The 20,689-nt window shown below is 46.9% G+C and overlaps 2 protein-coding genes across 2 annotated transcripts; one reads left to right on the top strand and one right to left on the bottom strand.

Annotated features, from left to right (window-relative positions):
* The first annotated feature begins 1,382 nt into the window (after positions 1 to 1,382).
* On the top strand, positions 1,383 to 10,419 carry LOC117660378 (surfactant protein C-like). Its single transcript, XM_087875779.1, has 6 exons — positions 1,383 to 1,445; positions 3,971 to 4,444; positions 5,354 to 5,491; positions 7,742 to 7,843; positions 8,482 to 8,628; positions 10,334 to 10,419. The coding sequence occupies exons 1-5, from the start codon at positions 1,383 to 1,385 to the stop codon at positions 8,626 to 8,628; spliced, it is 924 nt and encodes a 307-aa protein (XP_087731905.1). The 3' UTR covers positions 10,334 to 10,419.
* A 3,029-nt stretch (positions 10,420 to 13,448) lies between these two features.
* Positions 13,449 to 19,329, bottom strand: LOC148112448 (uncharacterized). Its single transcript, XM_087875780.1, has 2 exons — positions 19,176 to 19,329; positions 13,449 to 14,126 (listed from the first exon to the last, which is right to left on the bottom strand). The coding sequence occupies exons 1-2, from the start codon at positions 19,193 to 19,195 to the stop codon at positions 13,685 to 13,687; spliced, it is 462 nt and encodes a 153-aa protein (XP_087731906.1). The 5' UTR covers positions 19,196 to 19,329; the 3' UTR covers positions 13,449 to 13,684.
* Between the last annotated feature and the right edge of the window lie 1,360 nt (positions 19,330 to 20,689).

Genomic DNA, 20,689 nt, shown 5'->3' with positions numbered 1-20,689 from the left:
ATACATTACCCCAGATCACATCAGGCAAATCTTATTGCCTTTTTTGATGAAGTAACTTAGTAAATTAGTGGATAGGCAAACTACTGTGGACATAATATACTTACACGTAATATACTAGTATATGGTAATAATATTGGATCTAGAAAAAGTGCAGAGAAGAACAACAAAAGAGCCTTGATAGTACAGTGGTCTAAGCACCCTGTTATTAACACAGCTGCCTGCAATTACTGCAGGTTCGAATCTCTCCAAGGCTCAAGGTTGACTCAGCCTTCCATCCTTTCTAAGGTAGGTGAAATGAGGACCCAGTTTGTGGGGGCAATAAGCTGACTTTGTATAAATATACAAAAGTATGAAGGCTATTGCTTAATGCATTGTAAGCCGCCCTGAGTCTCCGGAGAAGGGTGGCATATAAATCAAATTTTAAAAAAACAAAAAAAAACCCAAAGATGATTAGGAGACTGGAGGCTGAAACGAATGAATAGACTTTTTTTAAAAAAAGAGAAGGGCTAGAGGTGACATGATAGCAGTCTTCCAATATTTAAAACGGTGTCACAGAGAAGAGGGAGTCAACCTATTCTCAGAAGCACCTGAAGGCAGGGCAAAAAGTAACAGATGGAATCAACCTAGAACTAAGGAGGAACTTCCTAACAGTGAGGACAATTAACCAATGGAACAGCTTGCCACCAGAAGTTGTGGTGCTCTATCACTGGAGGCTTTTAAGAAGGGACTGGACAGTCACTTGTCTGAAATGTATCAGCAGGGAGTTGGCCTCCAAGACCTCCAAAGTCCCTTCCAGTTCCAACTATGTTATTCTGCTATCTGCTTGCTTAAAAACTATGCACTATGGACCTTCTCTTGGTTGGTGGACTTGAGATTAGATTATCCATCCCCCAAAATAATATTGTCTGCAGCAAAACGAAGGGAGCTTTAGAGATGGGCGAGAGAGGCCACTTCTTACCACAAGGGTGTATACTTACCATAAGGATCGGAGAGCCCTTCACAAAGCTTTCATTTGGCTCACGGGGTCTGATGTTTGCCACTTTTTGGACTACAAGGACCATCCAGCTGGGGACAAGGGTCCACTTAACTCCATGAAGAGCCCTTTGAAGGAGAAGGCCTTTAGCCGTGCGTGTTTCACAATACGTTGGCCCCATCTCAGAAACTTGGCTGAGAAGGACGGAAGCGCAGAGAATCAAATTCTCAAGTCCACCAACCAAGAGAAGGTCCATCTCATAGCCAGAGAAATGGGGAGGGGGGGAAGCCACTCCCTTTTCTTTACAGCAGTCTTCCTAGGTGTGTGTGTATATATATATATAACTTTGACTCTTTCCACTTCAGTAACTGGCGAGGGGTAGACCTCACGCTGAGGCGAGAGCCCAGTGATGGAGATGGAGGAGAAGATAGAAATTGTCACCACGGAGGCTCTCCTCAAAGCACCATCTGGCGTGAGTCTCTTTGCTACATGACTATGCTTCCTTCCCTTTGTACTTTCTTTTTTTCCAAATTGCAGAGGCTCAGGTTTAAATTTTTTTTTATTTTTTATTTTTTTTATTTTTTTTAAATTTGATTTATATGCCGCCCTTCTCCGGAGACTCAGGGCGGCTTACAATGCGCTAAGCAATAGCCTTCATCCTTTTTTTGTATATTTATACAAAATCAGCTTATTGCCCCCACAAACTGGGTCCTCAATTTACCTATCTTAGAAAGGATGGAAGGCTGAGTCAACCTTGAGCCTTGGCGAGATTCAAACCTGCAGTAATTGCAGGCAGCTGGTCTTAATAACAGGGTGCTTTAGACCACTGTACTACCAAGGCTCTATTTAATTTAAAGAAGTGCCTGAATTATCCCAGCACCTGGGACCTGCACCTGAGCAAGACCCAACTATCTACTTCTTAAAAACCCAATTAAAAACTTGTCTGTCTCTAGATGCTGGAATTATTATTCAGGATTTCTTGATGATGGCTCATCGTTACAGTAGTGGCCAAAGGTGTGGAAACCTTTTGGGAAAAGTCTATTTTCTAAAACTAGCTAATAACACCACTTTTTTGGGGGGGGGGGGTAGTACCATAAAATTATATATCAATGGAAAGATAATTTAATCAAGAATGTAATGCAATAACTTATAGGAAGGATTTGTTATTAGAATAGCAGTTACGGTATAAGGAAGAAAAGTGAAACACGTAGAAAAAACGAGATATACAAAAATGATCCCCGTGTCGGTTAATCCTTCGTTGGGTAACCTTTAGCATGAATGACGGCCTTACAACGTCTTCCCATGGAGTGAACCAAGTCTTTGAGTTCTGCAGCTGTTATCATGTGAAACCAAGATTGAATGATGGCTTCTGTTAACTGGGTTTTATTGCTGGGTTGCTTCTGACTAACAAGTTTCTTTGGTCGGCTCCATCAATTTTCAATTGGGTGAAGGTCTGGGCTATTCCCAGGCCATTCCAGCAGTGGAATAGGATTATCTTGAAACTCCCCAAAAAAGTGGTGTTATTAGTTATCAAACCTCAAAAATACACTTTCCGTAAAAGGTTTCCACAATTTTGGCCACTACTGTATAATTCCTATCTCAGAGGTTAGAATGAACCCCGAATTCCTTGAGTTACACCTTGGAAATAGATATTAGAGCTTTGGAAATCTTCAGACCAAGCAAATATTGGGATGAGCTCCAGTGGTTGTGAGGGAGGTTGCCTCTTCTATCTCTCCCACCAGTTTCAATTAGATGTTTTAGAGCAGGGGTCTCCAACCTTGGCAACTTTAAGAGTTGGGGACTTCATCTCCCAGAATTCCTCAGCCAGCTGACTGAGGAATTCTGGGAGATGAAGTCCCCAACTCTTAAAGTTGCCAAGGTTGGAGACCCCTGTTTTAGAGAGATGGTTTTTCCCTGTCTGTTACCCGTTTTTCCAATTTGCTGAGTAAGCCCTTGGTGCTCCAAAAAGGTATCTCAGGGCATTCCTGCAGGCAGCATCTTCTCATTTAAGGAGAATCCAGCACCAGAGACACACAAATTGTCCTCCCCTACAGACCTCCCAGGTCTCATGGAGACCCGCTCTGGGTCCCAACAATGGAGCAGTGTCCACTGAGTGACTCTGTCCTTCACAACATTCACCCTCCTGGACAATGTTTCCCTAGAGATTTGGATGGTCTCCATCCTGACCCTATTGAAATGAGCTGCTCTTAATGCCAAGGCTTGGGGTGGTGTTTGCGGAGAGACCCCTGGTGAAATAGCTGGTTGGATAGTGTTTTTTTCTTGGTATTTGTTCTTCTAGGATTTCGTAGTCTTCTGTTTGTCGTTTCCAGATTCTTTGTGCTGGTTAAATCACCGTGATAAAGCGTCTTACTTTTTGGGGTCATGCTGGAGGCCACCCAGAGTAGTGATGGACTTAGGCAGCTTATAAATATTCCTTAAATCAATTTATAAATCCCTTGGTGGGCATCCAAGACCCTGTAGCCTAGGAGGAAGGGGGGGCGGTCTTGGAAAAGAGCAGCTACTGTACGTGTAGTGGGGGCAAAAGGCTGGGGAGGGGAGGGAATGGAGCCATGGACTGGGAGAGGAAGTTTGCTTGCCATCAACCAAGTTAATGGTTGGTTGTGGCACAAGTGGCAGAGACCAGGGCAAGAGGAGAGAGCTGGGTCCCCAGGAGGCTCCTTCCTGAGCCCCTTTCATTCTGGCAGTGCCAGAGACCAACTCTCCCCTCCTCTCCCTCCCATGGATCTCCCATAATCAATCAATCAATCAATCAATCAATCAATCAATCAATCGATCGATCGATCAATCAATCAATCTCTTTTTTCTCTCTCTCTCTCTCCCTCTTCCTTTCCTTCCTTCCCTCCCTCCCTCTCTCTCTCCTTCCTTGCTTCCTTCTTCTTTCTTTCTTTTTCTTTCTTTCTTTCTCTTTCTCTTACCTTCCTTCCCTCCCTCCCCCACCCTCTCTCTCTCTCCCCACTCTTTCATCTACCTCCACAGGCCTACCATGCCCTAGATCCAGAGCTTGGGGGCTGCTGTGGTCTCTGCCCTAGCTGTGGCTGTGGCTCCTGTCCAGGATGCGGCTCCTGTCCGGGATGCGGCTCCTGTCCGGGATGTGGCTCTTGTCCGGGATGCGGTTCCTGTCCAGGTTGCGGCTCCTGTCCAGGTTGCAGCTCCTGTCCAGGTTGCTGCTGCCCCTGCTGTGGTTGTGGCTCCTGCCCCAGCTGTGACTCCTGCCCCAACTGCTGCTGCTGCCCCCCGAGCTGCGACTGCTGCTGCCCCCCGAGCTGCGACTGTTGCTGCCAGCTGTGCTGCTGCCTCCCGCGGCTTCTGTGCCAGCTGCCCAAAATGATCGGCTGCCCTGTAAACATCAAGAGGTTCCTGATCGTCCTGGTGATTGTGGGCCTTGTGGTGCTGGTTGTCGTGGGGGCTCTTCTGATGGGGCTCTACATCACCCAGGCGCATACGGAGGCCGTAAGTAGGGGACTGGGCTGGGGCTGGGCTGGCTGGAGAGTCAGAAACTGGCTGGAGAGGCGTGGGAAGCTGCAGCCAGAGATACCCAGGTGTGTTCTGGGGCTGCCTTGCGCCCACTCAGGAGAGCTGGTGGCTATATTTTCAGGGATTTTGTGAGCTGTTTAAAAGCGAAGCTGAGCCCACTTTCCGCAGCAAACAGTGCAGAGACAACAATACAGCTGGCTCTTCTGCATTTACCAGCACGGCCCTTAGATTATCACGGTTCAGATACATGTACAAATTGTCGAAGCGTGAATCAGCCTCGTTCCCCCCCCCTGGGGAAACTGTAATTAATTAGAGGTGGATGGATCTTGTTTTCCATGGTGTATACTCTCAAAGAAAGAAAACCTGAATGTATTCTAAGAAACATTTTATTATAAAAGTAAAACAAACTAACTAACTACATCGTTACCGGACAAAGGAAGACGTAAATCAGGAAGTAAGAAAAGAAAGAAATCAGGAAGTTAGAAAAGAAAGAATGTAGACATGCGCAGTCACAAGACCAGTCTTATCTCTAGAGAGATGTGATAAGGTTCTCTGGCCAGGCTACCGTAAATCTTAGGATGGAAGCTCAGCTGGCAAACACTTAACGCAGTGACACAAATTGCTCTCCATCCGGTGGGTTCCTTAAAAAAACCTGAAATAATATAACAACCTCAATAATTAACGATAGCAAACACCCCTCTAAGTTTCCAATCTTCCCAGCCACTAAGTTAGAGCAGCTTTCCCATTCGAGAGGCTGCCAAGAGGACGCACAAGGGTTGGGTCACCCCCTCCTGTCCGGTCTCGAACCGCCTCCCACCTGATTTAACACTCTGGAAATTGTTGCCGCCAGTGAGCCAAAAAGGGATTCCTTTCTACCCCATGCAGCTTCTGCACATGACCATTGGCGAGTTGGACGGAGAAGAATCCCAGCTGAAGTTCTCCATGGATAAGGAGGAAGTAGCCACTTACTATGTGGATGATGGGATCCACAACCCAGCCACGGTCATTTATGATTTTGCTAAGGTGAGTGGCAGCTGGGCAAGAAAGAAAGAAATCCAGGTATTAACCTGGAGGGAGGAATAGTCAGCTTTATCCTGAATATGAGAAGCTGAAGGAGACTATTTATGGTGAGCTATGGATGGCTAAGAAGATTCCGAATAGAAGAAGATTCCTTCTTCTCAAGCTCGTGGAGAGAAACACAATTGCATGGAATGCGACCAACAGGACTATTTCCAGATCTTCCAAATGCACAAGTTTTCCCAGGGTAACCATGAAAGTTGACATTTGAAAAAGTCCATTTGTTCTTGAAGGTGAAATTCTCCCTTGAACTTTTAACTAAGGTGGCAGTTCTGACAAGTGAGGAAGTCAGTATTGGGGGGCTCCTGTGACATGCAGAAACCCCCAAGGCACAAATAAATGTTCAGTGAACCTGTGGCTAATCGACACATGTTCACAGAACAACCAATAATTGAGGATAGACCGGGCAGATCAATAAATCCATTGGAGTCGGGCAATTATTGATTTGATAAACAAATCACAAAAAGTTTGCTGAACTAAGACTAAGCTACATGTCCGTGATGGTGAACCTATGGCATGCGTGCCACAGGTGGCACACGGAGACATGTCGCCTGGCATGCCAGCTTAGCTCTGGGAGTCTCTGGAGGCTGGGGACAGCAAAAAACATCACTTCCTGTCCAACAGGAAGTTGGGAAATGGGCCGTTTCAGGCCTCCGAGGAGGTGGGGAAGGCTGTTTTCGCCCTCCCCAGAGGCATAGAGAGGATCTGGAGCCAGGTGGGAAAAAAAACGGGCCATCACGTGCCAAGAGCAGGGGGGCAGGAGGCGGGGGGTTGCGCGCGCATGCACGGGGTGGGGTGCATAGAATTATGGGTGTGGGCAAGCGTGCACGCGAATCTCCCCTGCCCTCCCCCTTCCTGGCACGTGATGGCAAAAAGGTTAGCCATCGCTGCTATATGTGGTGTATGGCTAAAAATACACGGCTGAAGGTGAGGAAACTGATTAACCTACCCTATGTAAATAAATTGCCGACATTTTTGCAGTCTTGTAGGTAGTCTGGTTGTACAAACGATGCAGGTGCTAAGTACATCATTTGCATCATTGTGTGATGACATGTGTGATGCCCCCTCCCACCCCCAAGACTCTGAAACCCAACTCTATCATTGCATAATAATCATTGCATAATAATCATTGCATAATAATTTAATTTCGTTTTAATGTATTTTAATATTTGTATTGTGTGTTTTTAATTTTGGCTGTTCACCGCCCCGAGTCCTTCGGGAGAGGGGGCGGTATAAAAATTAAATAAATAAATAAATAAATAAATAAATAAATAAATAAATAAATAAATAAATAAATAAAATAATGCTCAGTTACAGTCTTGGCCATGTCCTAGAACAGTGATGGCTAACCTTTTTGCCGTCACGCACCAAAAGTGGGGGGGTCACGGGTGCATGTGCCCACACTCATAATTCAATGCCCCCGCCCTCCCACGCATGTGCGCGCGATCCCCACATGGTCCGCCCGCTTTTGGCATGCGATGGCACGGTGGGCCCGGTAGGCCCGTTTTCACTCTCCCCAGGTTCCAGAGGCTTTCTAGGAGCCTGAGGGCGAAAACGGCCTTCCCCCCCTCCCTCAGAGGCCCTCTGGAGGCCGGAAATGGCCCGTTTCCCAACTTCCGGTGGGACCGGAAGGCCCAAAAATCAGCTGGCCAGCACACGCATGCACACTGGAGCTGAGCTAGGGCAATGCTCGCGTGCCTACAGATATGGCTCCGCCTGCCACAATCTCCCCCCTCAGAATCTCCCCCCTCACAATCAGGAGGCCGTGAGTTCAATTCTAGGTAGAGGCAGATATTTTTCTCTCGGGGCACGATGAGAATATATCTGCTGAATATAACTCCACATTGGCGACAGGAAGGGCATCCGGCCAGTAAACACTCAGCTCCATTCACTTGCCCAGACTCCACCCCGCAAGTCATTGATCCAGCATAATCATTTTCAGGCTCTGCCCCAACCTGCTAAATTCGCACCGAGGAATATTAGATAACTTTTAGCAGCAAACGCACTGTAGATTTCACAACGACCAACATTGCAATATTAGATGCTAAAAAGATACAAGTAAATGATGTTTTACCAAGGGCAATTTAATGTTTGGGCAAATTTGTTTCCTGAATGTTTACAGTTGGTGTACGTGCTGCAGAAATGTACTTCAAGGAGTAAGCTGAGAGTAAATGAATCTCAATGCTTTGTTCACAGCTGATGATTGGCTACAAGCCTGAACATCAAGAAGCCTGTTACCTCACCAGGATGGATAAGGAAAATATCCAAGGACTAGATACCCTCCTCAAGGAATTCCAGGTAAGGATGGGAACCTTGATAGGTGAAGAAAAGGCTCCAAGATAACATGGCAAACTTCAGCGTTAATGGAGAGAAACTCAGTTAGTTTGCAGTGAGGAAAAGATAACGATTGTCCCACAGAATCCTGAGCAGGAGCCTGTGGAATCATATCCAGGGGTGGGCTCCTCGGGGTTCCACAGGGTTCGGGCGATCCTCTAGCCAAGGATTGCCAGGGTTCGGCGAACCCCCAAATGCCACCCCTGGCTGGCCACGCCCACCCTGCCCCTCTCCTCCCAGGAGTCTCTCCGCTGCCCGTTCATCATTCCAGGTAAGTGCAGGGGCCGCACAGAGGAATCTGGAAACGGGCCTGTTTCCGGCCTCCGGAGGGCCTCCGGACCCTGGGGGAAGCTGTTTTCACCCTCCCGGAGGCTCAAGAAAAGCCTCCGGAGCCTGGGGAGGGCAAAAAAACACACACACACACACACCGCTGTGGCAGGCAGCCAACTAGGCGACACCCACCATGGCCACGCCCACCAGCAACCGGGCACCCAAACCCGTTGTTAAAGGATCTGAAGCCCACCCGTGGTCATATCTACCTAGCGTTTCTTCTTTTCAACCAAAGGAGAGGGTGGGTCCAGCTATGTTGTCTTCTCTTGCAGGCCAAGTTGTCCGTCATGCATCTCATGCCAAAGGGGAAAGAGAAAGAGCAAGGAGAGGAAGAATTCCTTACGTCCCAGGTGGATCGTTCAAGGCTGGGGACCACCATCAACATCCTCTGCAAACACATCCCCATCTTCTACACTTAGGTGAGTGGCGGACGAGGGTATTGGAGTAGGCGTGGGTTCTATTTACCTTTACTATCGTTTTGATGACGTCGGGGTCGGTGGGCGGAGCCTCCCGCCGATTTTACTACCGGTTCTATAGAACCGGTGCAAACCCACCACTGTATTGGAGCCAGATACAATCCAAACCTCAGAAGATACAAGGTCATCCAGGAAAACTTACCTGTGGCTACAGGATTACACACACACAAACACACACACACATATCCTGCTGCTTTTCAGATACGCTGGACAGGAATTCCCATAGTTCAGAACGAAAAGTCTGTAGAGATTCTCCGTCCTCCAAGTCACGGTTGTCCCAAAGGTGCTTTTTTTCAGGAGTCAACTGGACTTTTTTTGTTTTTTCTTTGAAGACGTTTCACTTCTCATCCAAGAAGCTTCTTCAGCTCTGACAGGATAGTGGGGAAACTATCCTCTAAAAAGGATGCAAATGACCAGCTGTCTGCGAGGAATATAAATCCTTCCATTCCCCAGTTTCCAGCACATGCCACAGTTCCGAACGGGCCGTGGCTCAGTACCAGGGCGTGGCCTGGGGATTGGGAGACCCCTTCTATAGCAGAGTTTCTCATCTTTGGCAATTTTTAGTTGTGTGACCTTCAACCTCTCCGAATTCTCCCAAAATCAATGCAGGCTGGGGAGGGAATTCTGGGAGTTGATGTCCACCTATTTCAAAGTCCCCATGCAGGTCCCCTATTTGGCCTCCTGCACCATGGCCACGGAGGCTTTCCTTGAGCCTCTGGGGAGGGTGAAAACAGCCACTCCTGGGCTCCGGAGGCCCTCTGGAGGCTGGAAACGGGCCCGTTTCCGGACTTCCAGAACTTCCGGTAGGCCCGTTTTTTGCCCTCGCAGAGCCTCCTGCACTTACCTGGCATCCAAAATGGGCTGCATGGAGACTCCTGGGAGGGGAGGGGAGGGGTGGGCAGCGTGAGCCTGTCCTTGCAACTACCGGTTCGGCTAACCAGATTAAAATTAACATCCGGTTCCCCTGAATTGGTCCGAACCGGCTGAATCCCACTCTTGTATGGTTGAGAAACACTGTAGTGTCCACCCTACATCTTGCTATTGTCCTGGCACAGAGAATGGAGGTGCTGGTGGGGAGGGGGGCCTTTCCCTTCTGTCCTTTCATAATTACTTCGTCAAGCCTTTGCATCTTCTTCATGTCTGCCTGAGGCGGAATTTCCCTTGTCTAGAATTCTTGGGCTTTCATTCTGCTCTCTTTCTCCCACGTTATCATCGCATATGGACTGATCACAGCAAAACGGGGAAAGCACTTAAAATAAACGACAGAAACCTGATTTATAGTAAGTGACAGCAGTCAGAAGGTGATGATAGTGTGGCCTCCTGAGAACAAGATCTCAGAAATAGCAGGAGGAAGAGAAAATATAGCAGGCAGCAGTAGTGAAGGACCCAAGAACTTGCTGAGAAGGTATCTGGGTCTGGTTCAGTGGTGGGTTGCCCCCGGTTCGCACCAATTCTATAGAACCGGTAGTAAAACTGGTGGGAGGCTCCGCCCACTGACCCTGACGTCATCAGAACGCTTCTGTGCATGCCCATGGCCCCGTTGCAAACCGGTAGTAAAGTTAAGTAGAACCCATCCCTGGTCTGGATGGTCCACGTATAGTGATGTTTTCTTCCTTTTCCTCCTCTCCTCTCCTCTCCTTCCATGTAGAAACCTGGATTGATGGGCATTCATGGTGAGCCAGGGGTAGGAGGTAGGAGGAAGCAAGTGGACGTCACGGTGTAAGCCTACAAATGAAGCAAATTTTGAAATTCTTTCCTCAGAAACTATACTGCGGTGATACTTGCTGCCCCGTTGTTAATCCCTGTCCTGCTTTTATCGCCTCTGTCCCCAGCCCCTGCCAGCAGCCTTGGAGATAATGGGTGACAAAGCCTAACAGATTATATGTAGCTTGTGCCTATGACTTGGAATACTACATAATTGCTAATCAAAATACGTAATGCCTTACGCGACTTAGTACAAAATTCTAATAAAACAATCTGACACAAAATGAGTCTCTCTGTATTTCTATACACACACATACACGCCACGGTGGCACAGTGGTTAGAGTGAGGTACTGCAGGCTACTTCTGCTGCCTGCCGGCTGCCTGCAATTTGGCAGTTCGATTCCAAGCAGGCTCAAGAATGACTCGGCCTTCCATCCTTCAGAGGTCGGTAAAATGAGGACCCAGATTGTTGGGGGCAAGAGGCTGATTCTATAAAACCACTTAGAGAGGGCTATAAAGTACTGTAAAGTGGTATATAAATCTAAGTGCTATTGCTATCTATGACTGGACAGTGTTCCAGATTTTTAAAGATATAAAGCGGTATATAAGTCTAAGTGTTATTGCTATTGCTACACACACACTTTAAATAAATAAAGTTTAATAACAGTCCCCCTTAAGCTTTCCCTACTCCACTCAAAGTGTGGCATCGAAATAAGGACAATCTTACTGGAGTGTGGCAGTCAAAAGATAATACCAGGTCAGGTCTGTGGTTAGCTCAAAGTGTATTTTAACCACGATTTGTGGCTAATCATGTTACCCAAGTCCAAAACGGCTGAAAACTAGGAGTTTGCTCCATGGATATATGCAGTTTCTGGAACCATTGAAGGAACTTTTGGTTAAGAAAATAGGCAATTCCTCTCAAAACCGTTTCCACAATAGTTGGCCACAAAAACATCAATCTGCCCTTGGATGTGGATTTGTAAGCTTCTACCTCATTCTGCCTTTAGAGGGCAGCCTTGTGCAGATCATTTGCCAGCGAACTCTCTCTGATTTCTCTGCTCCCCAAAAGTTGAAATTCGGTGCTTATAACATAGTTCAGGGGTCTCCAACCTTGGCAACTTTAAGACTTGTGGACTTCAACTCCCAGAATTCCTCAGCCTGCTGAGGAACTCTGGGAGTTGAAGTCCACAAGTCTTAAAGTTGCCAAGGTTGCTGGCTGAGGAATTCTGGGAGTTGAAATCCACAAGTCTTAAAGTTGCCAAGGTTGGAGACCCCTAGTATAGTAGTTTGTCAACTACTTGCATTCCGAACATACTTTTTACATAAGAATTGCTTTAAATTCACTGTTGTGATCAGATGTGAATGTGCCTTGAGGGATTTTGTTCTCCACCTCTGGGAATAAAAGCTTAGATAACATGCGCTAATTAAAAGCTGGGTTTGGATTGGCAAGGGAACAGAACAGTTTATATATACAGGAAGGATTTTCATACACAATAAACACCAGAACAAACAGAACTTTTTATTATTGTGGGGTGTTGTTTTTTTTCACGCCAAGCCATTTATGCCTTTCAAAATAGGCAGACAAAATATACCGCCAGATACAAATGTTTGCTAATATTTTCCTTGCCGCCTAACCTAACATTTTACAGGCCATCTGTAAAAAACTGTTGAGGCGAAAGTCAGAAAATAGTTTTAAAAATTCCATACTATTAATATTACTACTGTATCACAAGTACGGCTTAGGACATGGAATTTCTGTTTTGATGGTGCATCACATACTCAGCCAGATGTTTAGATGGGATTTGGCAACAATATCCGCCTATCGAATCCTTCCCAAGGACCTGGGATAGACAGATGTAGATGTTTGAGGTGTTACAGGTATCCTTGCAGGAAGTAAGCTGTTCCAATTAAAGCTTCCTTTTGCAATTGACTGATGGTGAATTTGTCAATGCCGATTGTATTTAAATGGTGCTCCAGATGTTTTGGGGTTGTACCCAAGATGCCTATCACTACTGGTAATATTATGGTTGTTATTATCGTTGTTCACCTATCAGCCAGATGTTTAGATTGGATTTGGCATTTTCATCCACCTTATTATTATATTTCCATTAAGGTAAGGTATAGCTGTAATTCCTGAAATGTACATACCTTCAGAGAATAAACAGAAGAGCGGGACAGAACCAGGTGTGTGCAGGTATATTGGACCATCAGCCTACATCAGGGCTCTGCAACCTTAAACACTCAAAGAGCCATTTGGACCCGTTTCCCACAGAAAAGAAAACACCGGGAGCCACAAAACCCTTCCCGTGCCTGACTGTTTCTTGAGCGGCCACAAAACTAGCATATGCAGTTGAATTAAACGTTCTGTTTTCTTCTTAAACTTTTCTTTTCTTGGATTTATCCATGGTTGGCCTACTGGGGGTTGAAAAGTTCAATAAACCGTGTGACGCACATTGGCAGTTGTGATGCATATTTTGAGTGACAGGGAGCCGCAGCAGAGGGGTGAAAGAGCCACATGTGGCTCCAGAGCTGCAGGTTGCTGACTCCTGCCCTACATACATCTCGAGACAATGTTTCCCCAAACTTGGCACCTTCCAACTGTACAGACTTTCAGTTCCCCAAATTTCTCACTCACCATTCCTGAGAATTCTGGGAGTTGAAGTCTGTGCTTCTAGAAGGTTCCATGCATTGAATAAAACCTGCCTCTTTTTCTGTCATTATGGCCTGGCCATCCATGTTTGGGTGACAATATGCACAAAGTGTGGGCTCCCGATTCTGCACAAATCTCCAAATGCTTTCCATCCGTGTGAGAAATGTTGTTTGCTTCCTCCTCCACCCAAAATCCAGGGCCAAGCCTCCCTTGAGGGCAGAATCTAGATTTTTTTTCTTCCAGAAGATGCTATTTTCTTAAATCTGACCTCCAAGGTAGGGATTAAGGTTTGAGGCAGAACTTGGATTTGAAAGTGGTTTTGGACCAGTCGCTCCCATGCAGCCCATCCTACCCGGCAAGGCTGCTGTTTACAGTGAGACGGGATCTTACACTCAACTTTACACTGGAGGCAAGAAAAATAAATATTTATTAGCTAACCCACTCTGGGTTGGACTGCACTCGGACAGAGTTGTGTTATGTTCGGGATGCTTTAAAGCCGTCTGCCTTTCCGCCCCGTGTCAACACTCTAAAAGCCACAAGGAGGAGATCTCTTCACCACCGCAAAAAAAAGGCAAACACAGGGCAAGATACACAACGGGTCCTCTTCTCAACCCTTGGCCAGGCTGATGCTCTCACAGCCCATCTTTAGTTCTGGAAGAGGGATGTGGTGAGGCCACACACCAGCAGGGAGAAGGCGGGGAGGCCAGGCCCCTTCAAAGCCCGGCTGTGGAGATGGCCTTTCACCATCACCGCCGAGGAATTGAGGCCCTTCTCTCTGCCCCCCAAAGGGGAGCTGTGCCCTCTGTGGCCATAGTGGGACTTGCCGAGAGAATTCAAGCCGTATCCCATCGCTGCGCCCACTGCGGCCAGGCCGGCTATTTTTGCCCCGTGGCCACCTCCGCCTTGACTCTGTTTGCTGCTGCTGCTGCTTTTCGGCGTCGAGTGGGCATCTCCTTGTGACGGCGACCCTTTGCCGGAGCCTCCTCTTCTACCTGCCCTGCGGGAAGACGCCGTTCCGCTGAAAAGGACGAGGAGCAGCAATACGATGCAGCAACAGGTAATCCAGCCGTACCTCATGGTGCTTCTCCTGGAACAGAAAGACCAAGGGAGCAACGTGGGTCCTCCTCGGCCAGCACTGGGCTGGCAGAACCGCCTGGAAGCTTCTAGCAACCTCAAATCCTGACCTTAAGAGGAATTCCGCCATCTATCCAGTGGTGGGATTCAGCCGGTTCGGGCCAATTCAGACAAACCGGTAGTTAAATTGCTGGTCCCGCCCTGCCCCTTCCAGGAGTCCACACACACCCCGTTTTGGCTCCCAGGTAAATGCAGGGAGGCCTCCTAGGCCCAAAATGGGGCGCAGGGGGAACAGCACCCCCCTGCGGCCCATTTTCAGTCCCAGGAGGCTTCAGTGGCCTACTAGGCCCAAAATGGGGCATGGAGGGCTGGCTTATCCCCCCCCCCGCAGCCCATTTTTGCTCCCACGGGGGTGCAGGAGGCCAGGTGCTGCCTGTCACACCCCCTGGCCACGCCCACCATGGCCACGCCCACACAGCCGGTCATTAGGGCAGAGAACCAGTTGTTAAATTATTTGAATCCCACCACTGGATCTATCACTCCTTCGGACCTTTGAATTCTGCAATCTGAATGATCTTTGGCCAGTTGCAGGGGTTTACATCTTTTGCATCAATATTGCCCTCTCTGGAGTTGTGGGCTAAAAATCGGGTCTAATTCAGGGGTCCCCAACCTGTGGGCCGGGGCCTAGCCGCAACCGGACTGTGTGGATGATGGGCCGGTGTGTGTGTGCACAGCCTCACTCTCGTGAGTGAAGTAACTTGGTGTTGGCAAAGGGACAAGAAAAGGGTTTTGTAGTCAATTGGCAACCAAGAGGGTCTGATGCTGATAAAGTTTCTGCCAAATGGTCAGATTGTTAAGTAAGAAACCTATGAACAAGACAGCACAATACTTCTGCTGACTGCCGGCTGCCTGCAATTTGGCAGTTCAAATCTCACCAGGCTCAAGGTTGACTCAGCCGTCCATCCTTCCGAGGTCAGTAAAACGAGGACCCAGATTGTTTGAAGCAACAGGCTGACTCTAAACAGCTTAGAGCGGGCTGGAAAGCACTGTGAAGCGGTATATAAGTCTAAGTGCTATTGCTATTCCTTCCTTCCTTCCTTCCTTCCTTCCTTCCTTCATTCATTCATTCATTCATTCATTCATTCATTCCTTTCTCCTTTACCTTCCTGGTACTGCAGTGCTTAGAGTGCAGTATTGCAGGCTAACTCTGCCCACTGCCAGCAGTTCGATCCTGACCGGCTCAAAGGTGACTCAGCCGTCTATCCTTCCAAGGTCCATAAAATAAGGACCCAGATTGTTGGGGACAAGAGGCTGACTCTCAACCGCTTAGAGAGGGCTGTAAAGCAGTATATAAGTCTAAGGACTATTGCTAGTGCTATCTAGATGTCTATTTTTACTTCAGATTATAATATGTTAAATCTGCACTCGCTAAGGTAGTCGATACATCACCGTTGTAGTGTAGGTTGCATTTTTATTTGTTATCTTCGTTATGCTAGTATTTTATCTCATCTATTTGGTTTTACTTGGGTGCTGTATTTCATCAAATGTTGCTGCTCGTTGGCCAAATAAACGCTCTTTTGATTCCGAAAACAAACAGAAGGCAGGTTTGCTAATCCAGAGTTACCCAGCTGGGCATTTCCCAAAGGAATGGTCTTGCTAAGCACAATTCAGGGCTCAGGACACAGGAGAGCCGAATCTTCTGGGAACTGGGAACACAAAAGGGATGGAGAATGGTGTGCGCTCATCCACCCCTCCCTACACACACACACACACACCTCAGCACATCCCCTTGTGTCCCTCACATGACTGCTTTACGCATCGCCCGAGTGCCAGGAGCAAAGGGCCACATGGAGCAGCTGCTACAGAGAGCCAGGAAAAAAGCCATCGAGTTTGGGACACAAAATCCTTCTGCGGTGCCCAAAACTGCAAGAAGTCTGGAGCCGAAACGCTGGATGTGCTGACTGAGGAAGAGGAGGGAGAGATGCTTTTCTCCTCTCGTTTTTCAGCTCAGTTCAAATCAGTGGAAATAAAATAGATTGAACCAGGGGTGAAATGCTCCCGGATTAGACCGGATCGGTCGAACCGGTAGCGATTTTTCCCTGTGGTTCGGCGATCCGGTAGCGATCGCCGCCTGGGTGTCATTACTTCCTGGTTTTAACCAGGAAGTAATTTTTTTACCTTCTGCACATGTGCAGAAGATTTTGCACATGCACAGAAGATTTTGCACATGCACAGAAGGTGTGCGTGCGACACATGTACTTCCGAACCGGTAAGGAAAGTAAGTAGATTTCACCGCTGGATTGAACCATTACTCCAAGCAGCATCTGGACGCTTAGAAGGTGACAGAGAAACAATAACATTCAAGGGGCATATTCTGGGATGCCCCAAACGTTTGGACCATTTGTTAAGCAGAAAGGAGAGCTAAAGGATGAGTGGTCCTGAAAACCAGTAGGCGGGCTCCAGTGGGTGCCCTGTCCAATAGGAGCAGGCTGTTTCCCACCCCCACCCCAACACTTCCATGGGTCTGAGTTGATGCAGACCCAGCAGGAGCCACGAGAAACATCAAGAAAAGGAGGCCAGTCGGGGTCTTTGTGATGGGCCGGGGGTAGGTTGAGGGCCTTGTCATGTATTCCTGTCTTCTGCAAATGGATACTGGAGTTCCATCTTGCAGGCAAGCACACGGCCCAGATAAGCTTCTAGAGATCAACCAGACCGCCTGCCCCCCCTTGCAAAGCCAGCTTTGAGAGACGCTCTTTTTAACTCAAAGTATTAGTACCGCCTTATAAGGCCTTGGTAAGGCCACACTTGGAATCCTGCATTCAGTTTTGGTCACCACGATGTAAAAAGAGATGTGGAGACTCTAGAAAGAGTGCAGAGAAGAGCAACCAAGAGGATTAGGGGCCCAGAGGCTAAAATATAAAGGAAGGTTGTAGGAACTGGGTATGTCTAGTTTAATGAAAAGAAGGACCAGGGGAGACATGATAGCAGTCTTCCAATATCTCAGGGGCTGCCCCAAAGAAGAGGGAGTCAAGCTATTCTCCAAAGCACCTGAGGGCAGGACAAGAAGCAATGGGTGGAAACTAATCCAGGAGAGAAGCAACTTAGAACTAAGGAGAAATTTCCTGACAGTGAGAACAATTAATCAGTGGAACAACCTGCCTCCAGAAGTTGTGAATGCTCCAACACTGGAAGTTTTTAAGAAGATGTTGGATAACCATTTGTCTGAAGTGGTGTAGGGTTTCCTGCCTAAGCAGGAGGTTGGACTAGAAGACCTCCAAGGTCCCTTCCAACTCTGTTATTCTGTTATATTCTATTCTATTCTATTCTATTCTATTCTATTCTAGTCTAGTCTAGTCTAGTCTAGTCTAGTCTAGTCTAGTCTAGTCTAGTCTAGTCTAGTTTACATTCTCTCCACCCTTCCCCTCTCCTCTCCTCCCCTCTCCTCTCTTTCCCCTTCTCTCCTTCTCTTCTCTCCTTTTCTCTCCTCTCCTTCCCTCCCCTCTCCTCCCATCATCTCTCCTCTCCTCTCTTTCTCCTCTCCTCTCCTCTCCTCTCCTCTGCTTCTATTCTATTCTATTCTATTCTATTCTATTCTATTCTATTCTATTCTATTCTATTCTATTCTATTCCATTCCATTCCATTCCATTCCATTCCATTCCATATTTCTCTTCTCTTCTCTTCTCTTCTCTTCTCTTCTACTCTACTCTACTCTACTCTACTCTACTCTACTCTACTCTATTCTATTCTATTCTATTCCATATTTCCATTCCATTCCGTATTTCTATTCTATTCTATTCTATTCTATTCTATTCCATATTTCCATTCCATTCCATATTTCTATTCTATTCTATTCTATTCTATTCTCTTCTATTCTATTCTATTCTATTCCATTCCATTCCATTCCATTCCATTCCATATTTCTATTCTATTCTATTCTATTCTATTCCATTCCATTCCATTCCATTCTATTCCATATTTCTATTCTATTCTATTCTATTCTATTCTATTCTATTCTATTCTATTCTATTCTATTCTATTCCATTCCATTCCATTCCATCCCAAAGAGACCAATGGGTTCCCCCCTCCCAAGACAGGATTCTTATTGGTCTTCCTCAGTTAAGCTGGGGTTCTCTAAAGATCACGTTAGTGGAATATGGGAAGCTGGAGAGCCCCATGTTGTGCACGTCAAGGACATGCATGTGCAGCCCAGAGAAAAAAGGGGGCAGGGACTGTACATACGGTTATAACCACCATCCTGACGCAAACTTTCTGCAGAGCCCCTCGTGCCATTAAGGAGGGAGGGAACTCACGGGAGGGTCTTCTGCCAGTCTTCAGCCTTAAATCTTCCATGTTTAGAAGATGTGCAGCCTTACCGGGATTAAGTACTTTTTAAGACACCAAAGGCAGGATTTGAACTTTAAAAAATAGTTCCGCTCTCTTTTCTCAACCTGCTGCTTTTCGAATTGATAGACATATTTGGACTCCAATAATACGCCGGCAACAATTCTGGGGGCATTAAATTGGAGAAGTCAATGCTGGAGGGATGCCCAAGCATCCATCTTCCTAATAGTTTGGTTGTTCTCCAAGAAAATTATTTCCAAGCCCAGCTGGTGCAAACTGGCAGGAGTTTATCCCACCCAGGAAGATAATTGAATTATGGCTCTATCCTGAACAAGACGTGTTAATTTGGTCTGTTAAAAGCACCTTAAATGGATTGTATCCTGCTTTTCCTGATGGGTTTCTCTTGAACCGCTGAGATTTTGTTTCCGGACATAGCAAATTCCGCAGAGAGAAGAATCTGGAGGAAGCCTAAACTTTCACAAGATCAGTTGCCAATAGGTGGAGCATGAAGAAAATTGAAGCAATATCCACGCATTTCACATAAGTGGCAAGAAAGGAAGAGCAGAGCAAATTTTGGCCTCATCTTAAAGCAGAAAGGAATGCAGGAGTCAAGTGCCAAGATGATGGAATAAGGGTGAAAAGAAAAATATTATAAAGACAACGCAAAAAAAGCCAGCAAACTCACAAGCTCAGCTGCCCGTCGCTTACTTCCTCACTTACTGTCTGCCTGGATTAACCATCCGTGGATGTGGACACTCAGGAAAGGAAAACGATCGGTCTCTGGAGGTTATGGAAGAGCACACAGTCTAAGGACATGTTGGGACATCTGTGGAAAATCAAAGCTTCACCATCCTCTGACTGTTTGCTAAAGCAGGCTCAGCTCTCTTGAATAGCTGGCTTGGGGAGCCCCCGTTTCAATAGAGGTCACAGGACTTCGGGAAACAGCCCACAATCCAATGGAGGTGGATCCTCCATCATCCCTTTGTGAGTTTGCATAAAAAGTGGGAACTCTCACAACCATAAGCCGTTAAGCTTTGCTTTCATGAATTTCTTTCAGAGAAATGCTACCGATTTGGAGATGGGGTTCAGTGAAAACTTCAATAGCTCTGATTTTTAAAGTTGTATTGTTTCGTAGGGTTTCTCCCCCCCCCAAACTCTTGTAAGCGGTAGAGATAACAGAATAACAGAGTCGGAAGGGACCTTGGAGGTCTTCTAGTCCACCCCTCTACACAGGGTGGATGGGTGGACTAGATCATAGCATTTCAGAGAAATGGTTGTCCAATCTCTTCTTAAAAACCTCAAGTTGTTTAAGAAACTAGTGGCAAGCTGTTCCACTGGTTAATTGTTCTCGCTGTTAGGAAATTTCTCCTTAGTTCTAGGTTGCTTCTCTCCTTGATTCGTTTCCACCCGTTGCTTCTTGTCCTGCCCTCAGGTACTTTGGAGAATAGTTTGACTCCCTCTTCTTTGTGGAAGCCCCTGAGATATTGGAAGACTGCTATCATGTCTCCCCTAGTCCTTCTCTTCATTGAAGCTGACTCCACCACCTCTGTTCACACATTCACGCACCCAACCCTCTCCAAATTTCCATCAGGAAGAGAGTCAGGGGCATTTCGGAAAACACAGACACAGCCTTATGTTCATGTTTTTATCAATTGGCAACTGCAGAATTGGAGCAGAGAGAGTTCACCCTTTGGATCAGAGGTCTTCAAACTTGGCAGCTTTAAGACTTGTGGACTTCAACTCCCAGGCATTTCTCCAGTAGTCCACAGAATCTTGCTTCTTCTTAAAAGAGGCATTCGGAGGTCTGGAGGTCTTCTATAGCAAGCATTACGTGGAAGTTCAGGAGAACATGATCCAATCTCTTAAAACAGTGTTTCTCCACCTCAGCGATGTTCAAGAACTGGGGGCCGAGGTTGGGAGCCCATTTTGAAATGCTACACTTGGCCTCCCACATTTTAGGGCTGTTTTGACAGGGTGGAAAGAAAGAGTGCCCAACTGGGACCCACTCATGCCCCTCCCACACCATACAATCCACTGTCCACATCTATCTGCGGTATCGTTGCCAATCCTTAAGTCTGGCTCCAGAGAGACCCCCAAACTCTCCACCTTCACAAGAAGAGTGCTGAAGACATGGGGGACGAGGCCTTGAATCCAGTTCCTACAAGGCTTCCTAAAACAATGCCGTAGACCAGAGGTCTTCAAACTTGGCAGCTTTAAGACTTGTGGACTTCAAC

Source organism: Pantherophis guttatus, chromosome 9 (genome assembly GCF_059756535.1).
Source record: "Pantherophis guttatus breed Tessera chromosome 9, ASM5975653v1, whole genome shotgun sequence".
NCBI classification, from domain to species: domain Eukaryota; kingdom Metazoa; phylum Chordata; class Lepidosauria; order Squamata; family Colubridae; genus Pantherophis; species Pantherophis guttatus.
Note: the sequence above shows the minus strand (reverse complement) of the source record. Positions and strands in the feature narration are given on the sequence as shown.

Excerpts from the sequence above, each read along its gene's own strand:
- LOC117660378 (XM_087875779.1), top strand. The coding sequence starts at position 1,383 with ATGGAGATGGAGGAGAAGATAGAAATTGTCACCACGGAGGCTCTCCTC. Across the intron at positions 1,446-3,970 it reads TCCTCAAAGCACCATCTGGC|GCCTACCATGCCCTAGATCC; the intron begins GTGAGTCTCTTT and ends CTACCTCCACAG. Across the intron at positions 5,492-7,741 it reads TCATTTATGATTTTGCTAAG|CTGATGATTGGCTACAAGCC; the intron begins GTGAGTGGCAGC and ends CTTTGTTCACAG.
- LOC148112448 (XM_087875780.1), bottom strand. The coding sequence starts at position 19,195 with ATGGTTAATCCAGGCAGACA. Across the intron at positions 14,127-19,175 it reads ATGGTTAATCCAGGCAGACA|GAGAAGCACCATGAGGTACG; the intron begins GTAAGTGAGGAA and ends TTTCTGTTCCAG.